This window comes from Podarcis filfolensis, assembly GCF_964270895.1.
Source record: "Podarcis filfolensis genome assembly, chromosome: 5".
Lineage (NCBI taxonomy): Eukaryota > Metazoa > Chordata > Lepidosauria > Squamata > Lacertidae > Podarcis > Podarcis filfolensis.
The window spans coordinates 3,277,466-3,283,162 of NC_139608.1; the positions used below are offsets into that span (position 1 = coordinate 3,277,466).

General features: G+C 54.0%; 1 protein-coding gene across 1 annotated transcript; it reads right to left on the bottom strand.

The window, feature by feature from the left end:
• Positions 1–687: 687 nt before the first annotated feature.
• LOC310762148 (cytoskeleton-associated protein 5-like) lies at positions 688–5,115 on the bottom strand. The gene has a single exon (XM_083612721.1). It carries the CDS (start codon positions 4,722–4,724, stop codon positions 864–866), a length of 3,861 nt encoding a protein of 1,286 aa, XP_083468847.1. The 5' UTR covers positions 4,725–5,115; the 3' UTR covers positions 688–863.
• Between the last annotated feature and the right edge of the window lie 582 nt (positions 5,116–5,697).

Sequence of the window (5,697 nt, forward strand, 5' to 3'; positions counted from 1 at the left end):
GGCCAGGTAGATCAGGGTGGTCTGCTTCATGATCGCCCGCACCTCTTTGAGGATGGACTCCTTTGTCCCTCCCAACTTCAGAAGGAGGTAGGGCAGGAAGGAGGCAGCCTCCTTCTCCATCAGCTGGTACCTCTCCTCAATCAGGAGACTGAAGAGTTTCTTTAAGTATTCCAAGGTCTTCATCAGCACCCATGTGTTGGTGTCAAACAGCCGCAGGCTGAGCCATTTCAGGATGAGGTCCAGGCAGCTGATGACCCCATCCTTCTCACTCTCCAAGTGCTTGGTCATCTACAGTGGTACCTCGGTTTACGAACTTAATCCGTTCCGGAAGTCTGTACTTAAACCGAAACCATTCGTAAACTGAGGCACACTTTCCCTAATGAGGCCTCCTGCTGCCAGTGCCCTTCCACCATTCGGCTTCTGTTCTTAGACCAAGGTAAAGTTCGCAAACCGGGACACTACTTCCAGTTTTGCAGAGTTTGTAAACTGAATAGTTTGTAAACTAGGAAGGATATTGATAGACAATATATCCTCTCCTGCCACCCTGAACATTCCCACATTACCTGTCCTGAATCTTCCAGCATTCAGCTTCAGTGGATGTTCAGGAATGCTAGTGTTATGAGAGAAACCCCATCAATCCAGCCCCAATGACCCAAGTATGGTTTCAATGATGGCGCTTCTGGTGTGTTAGGTAGGCAGTTGATTTTATTGTTTAGTTTTTCACCTTGAGAATGATCTGCTGGCTGGAGTGGGAGGGCCAGTGGAAAGCGTGTCTGGCCAAGTCATTGACCCTCTGCTCCTGGGACTCCATACTTGAGTTTTCTTTCTCTTTTCTTAGGCAACGGGGGTCAGTACTGTTAGCATCACTCTAAGCCACTTTCCGCAGGAGAAGAGCTCTTCTGTTTGCTTTGTCTCTCTGTCCCTATAACTGCCAAACCGTGCTTGACATAGCTCCGGAAAAGGAGCGAGCTGTTTCTCAAGAAAGGCTCCAAGTCTGCCTGTGGGTTTTCCCCCTTGTATTCATACAGTTCCTCAAGGCCCGCCCTGGCTGTCTCCTTGCAGTTGATCTTCTTGAAAATAGCTGCCAGAGTCTCGTTTGCTTTGTGCTCATCTGGGTCAGGAGAGCCCTTGTCCTGATGGACAGCAGCCTGCTCTGACAAGTGCTCCACGACCTTCCACAGGTGGTCCTCCAGCTCAGACTCATCTCTGTTCTTGATCAGCGTCAGGTGACCCATGATCTCTGCCCCCTTCAGCTTGCAAAGAGTGTTCAGAAGAGACTTCAGGGCTCGGAATGGGTAGTTGCTCGAGTACTGCTTCAGCTTCTCCTTGGGCATGGCCTTCATGAAGACGTGGATGTCCAGCAGAAGCTGGTCAAGATTGATGCTGCCGATGGTTTGGGGCAGGAACTTGATGGCTTTCCACAAGCACTTGGCAACCATCTCAGAAAAGGCCACCAGGTCAGTGGGGGCATTCAAGCCTTCATGGAGCAGCAGCAGGAGAGAGCTGAGAAGCCGGTTGTGGTCTGATTTCTCCAGCACCTTGCTTATCAAGTGGCTGATAGACTGAGCGGTGCCCTGCTCTTCCTGGCCCTCTTCAATGGGAGAATCCAGCAGCAAGGCAATGAGGCTGCTCAGGAGGTCCTTCAGCACCCCAGCAGAGGCTTCCTGGGCGAGGCTCTCCACCTGGAAGAGGGAGACCATGTTGGAGATGATGCAGCTGTAAAGCTCCATGACTTTCTGAGTCCTCATCTCCTCCTCCGCCATCACGTGGAGCTGGTGGATGAACTTCAGCTGCCGGAGCGTTGCAATCAGGAATGGGTTAATATGGCCAGACAAGGTTTCTGCTTGGTCCTCCTGCTTTAAAATCTCCTGGATCTGCAAAAGCGCCTCAATACTGGTGCTGGTGCTACCGCTGGCTACGCGGCAGATGATCATGTTGATGTTGGGGTTCTCAGTCCGGTAGGGGACAACATCAACTGCTTTTGGACTTCTGCAGGAGGCCATGCCATCATTGACATTCTGCCCCCCAGCTTGGTCTGCATGGGAAGCCAGATGTTCTCCCCCTGTGTGGCTGCCACCAGTTCCGTGGCTTTGTTTGTACCCTTCTAAGGACCCCAGCCTAAGACTCAGGTTGAAGACCTGGGTGTCCACTGTTTCTTCCTTGACTTGCTTGGCAGCTGCATCTTTCATGCTCCCTTCCAGCAAATTCATGTGCTTGTCAGAGATGTTCCCAATGGCCTTGAAGGTCTCGACTCCATAGACGTCCCGGGCAATGGCGATGACTTTCAAGGCCGCGCAATGGACAGCATTGTTTGAGTCTCCCGTCAAGGTGATCAGGGTCTTCAGGGTTTTGCTTGGGTTTGGCTGACACACTTCTGGACCATACGTCTTGAGCAGCCAACCAAGCTCTTTCAAGCACCCCACCCTCTGGTTAGCATTCTTAGCCTGGGCTCCCTCCAAGAGGAAGCAGAAAGTCTTGGCGGCCGGGTAGATCAGGGTGGTCTGCTTCACGATAGCCCGCACCTCTTTGAGGATGGACTCCTTTGTCCCTCCCAACTTCAGAAGGAGGTAGGGCAGGAAGGAAGCAGCCTCGTTCTCCATCAGCTGGTACCTCTCCTCAATCAGGAGACTGAAGAGTTTCTTTAAGTATTCCAAGGTCTTCATCAGCACCCATGTGTTGGTGTCAAACAGCCGCAGGCTGAGCCATTTCAGGATGAGGTCCAGGCAGCTGATGACCCCATCCTTCTCACTCTCCAAGTGCTTGGTCATCACGGTCAGCGCCTTGATGTGGTGCTGGAAATTGGAGTGAAAGAGCTCCTCCTGCAGCCAGGTGGAGAAGCAGGTGCACATCTGGGCCTTGAGTTGCTCCACATATTTGCTGTTGGGGCTGCTAAAATTCCACCTCAGCACCTTCAGGGCCTTCTCGTCCTTTGCCCTCTGCTCTTTTGCTTTGGGGACGATGATGAAGATGGGGCCCAGCTTACTGATGTCTTCCTTCATGCTGAGCTTCACCTGCGGCTTCACACTTGGTGGCTTCTTTGGTTTGGGGACTGCGCCTTCCGACTTGGCTTTCTTGACATCCATGCCCCCATCGCTGGCTCCTAAGTTCTCTGTTGAGGAGGAGACTGGCTTGCACTGCTGGGGAGAAGCCAAGATGGATTTGGGCCAAGACTTGCCCCGCGGTAGCTTCGAAAGGGATTTGGGGAAAGGCCGGGTGGGCTTTGCTGGATGACCAGCTTGGGTTTGCTCCAGCAGAGAGAGGACCTGGTCTTTGGAAGCCGGCTTCAGCTTGTTGGCAGCTTCGGCCATCCTCTCAAAGCCAAGCTGGAGGACAAAGAATGGCACAGCCTCGTATGCTGCTTTGTGCATGTCCTCGTGGTTGTCCTCCAGGGCAGAGTAGAGGTGGGGCACGCAACGGAGCAGGTCGTTGGTGGCGGAGCTGGAGGACGGCAGCTTCTCCACCAGCCAACCCAGGAGCCCCTGCCTTTGGAAGAAACTCTCCTTCTTTGGATCTGCAGAAAGATCCTCCACTTCCAGCCATTCTTTCATGCCAGTCTGCTCGGCCCAGGCTTCCACAGTCATGAGAGCTGCAGCCCGCACACCACTTTTGCTGTCCCTCAAGATGGCGATGATGGACATCCCCAGAGTCTTGACGTGCTGCCTAATGCCTGGGCCCATTACCTTGGCCAGCTGCTGGAGGACAGAGAGCGTCTGCTTCACAAGGGCTTTGTTGGAGTCGTGCAGGCAAGCCTTCAAGGCGACGGGGAGGTCCCCCAGGCTGGGCTGGATGGACCCGACATTGCTGAGGATCCTGGAAACCTCCTCGAGCCCTTCCTTCCGGACCTTCCAGCTCGTGTCCTGCATCTTTGACATCAGCTCCTTGGAGATCTTCTGGCTAATGTCAACAGCATCACTTCTCTTGCAGGGCTGAGCATCGCCCCCTCTCTGCTCGCTCCCGCTGTCCCTGCAGAATTTGCAGCGGCCTCGTGTTGGAGGGGGCGGATGCTGACCACTCACCTTCTGAAACTCCATGTCAATCTGGGAGAGCAAAGCCGGCTTCTCATCCTCAAAGAAGACCCTCAGCGGGGCTCCGACATACAGGTACATCACCCCTAGGAGGCTGAAGGCAGAAGCTCTCTCGTCCGGGTGAGCAGCAGTCAAGGCAGCTTTGATGTAGCCAATAAAGTCTTGGGCCTCCAAGCTGTCGAAGCCAAAGTCCTTGATGGCCCCAGTCAGCCAGCTGAGTGTTTCCGAGTGGGTCCTGGGGCTGTCTTGCAAGAAGGCCGCTTCCACCACCTTCCTCGCTGTCCAGGGCAACCCGCAGGCTTCTGCTACGGCCGTCAGAGCTTCCTTGGTGTCACCGCTGCAGATGACATCCCCGATCTTGTCCACTAGCTTCCCCAGAACAAACTGGGCAGTGGTCTTGGAGAAGTTCCCCCTCTGGGCGATGAGGGTGACGATGTGCAACCTTTTCTGCATCACCTGCAACTTGGTCTCGTTCCACCCGGGCTCCTTGTCCAGCAGTCTCACAAGCGCCTGGCAGGGCATCTGGCTCTTTTCCATCTTCTCCACGGCCTTCTCAAACACCTCCAGGCAAGAAATCCGTTCCTTCCAGTTACTGCTGTCCATGTCCCGGAGGCAGGATGCTGGGAGGACAGCGGCAGCTTCTAGCTCACATGATTCCTCTGAGAGTTCCGCCTCTGGCGCAGTCCTTGGATCTAGCATCTTGGCTCACCTTGAGTTCTAGAACTTTGGCTAGCCATGCGGGGCATGGTGGCTTTGTCCTCCCTTGGGCGGCCCTCAGACCAGGGAGGGCAGAGGACATTCCGGGGAGTCAGAGAGGTGGCGGAAGGACCCTCAAGTCTTCCTGGCTGCCCCCCCAGCCTCCTCCCTGGGCCCCTCCAGAAAGGAGGTGATGGTTCCCACACCTTGGGGAAGGGGCCCTTCCTGAGGGGTTGCTGCTCCCGCTGGTGAGCGGTGGCTTCTGCCCGGAGGCAGGCTGGGCTCATTGTGATGTCATCAGGACCCTAGCCAGGAGCTTGCAGCAGCAGCAGCAGCAGAGGAAAGAAAAGTCAGGAGGAGAGAGAGTCTTGCAACCGCCATGAAAACCTCCAGAGTGGGATGTGGGATTTGTAAGTTAAAAACAACTGTGTTGTTTGACATGGTGCGTTAATTATTGACACCCACCATGGGCCCTCAAGATGAAGGTTGGGAGATAATTTTAAATCATCATCATCAAAAGCTAATTCTAATGGTTAAGAGCGGTGGACTCGTAATCTGGTGAACCGGGTTCGCTTCCCCGCTCCTCCACATGCAGCTGCTGGGTGACCTTGGGCCAGTCACGCTTCTCTGAAGTCTCTCAGCCCCACTCACCTCACAGAGTGTTTGTTGTGGGCAAGGAAAGGAAAGGAGATTGTTAGCCGCTTGGAGACTCCTTAGGGTAGTGAAAAAGCGGGATATCAAATCCAAACTCTTCTCCTTCTCTTCTAATTCTATTCCAAGCTTGTTGAGGTCTAGTGTCCATATCTAGTCTACCTTGGTCAGACCACACCTGGAGTCCTGTGTCCAGTTCTGGGAGCCACAATTTAAGAAGGATGTTGACAAGCTGGAAAGTGGGCAGAGGAGGGCAACCAAAATGGCCAACAGTCTGGAAATGAAGCCTTATGAGGAACAGTTAGGGGGAGTTGGGGTGTTTAGC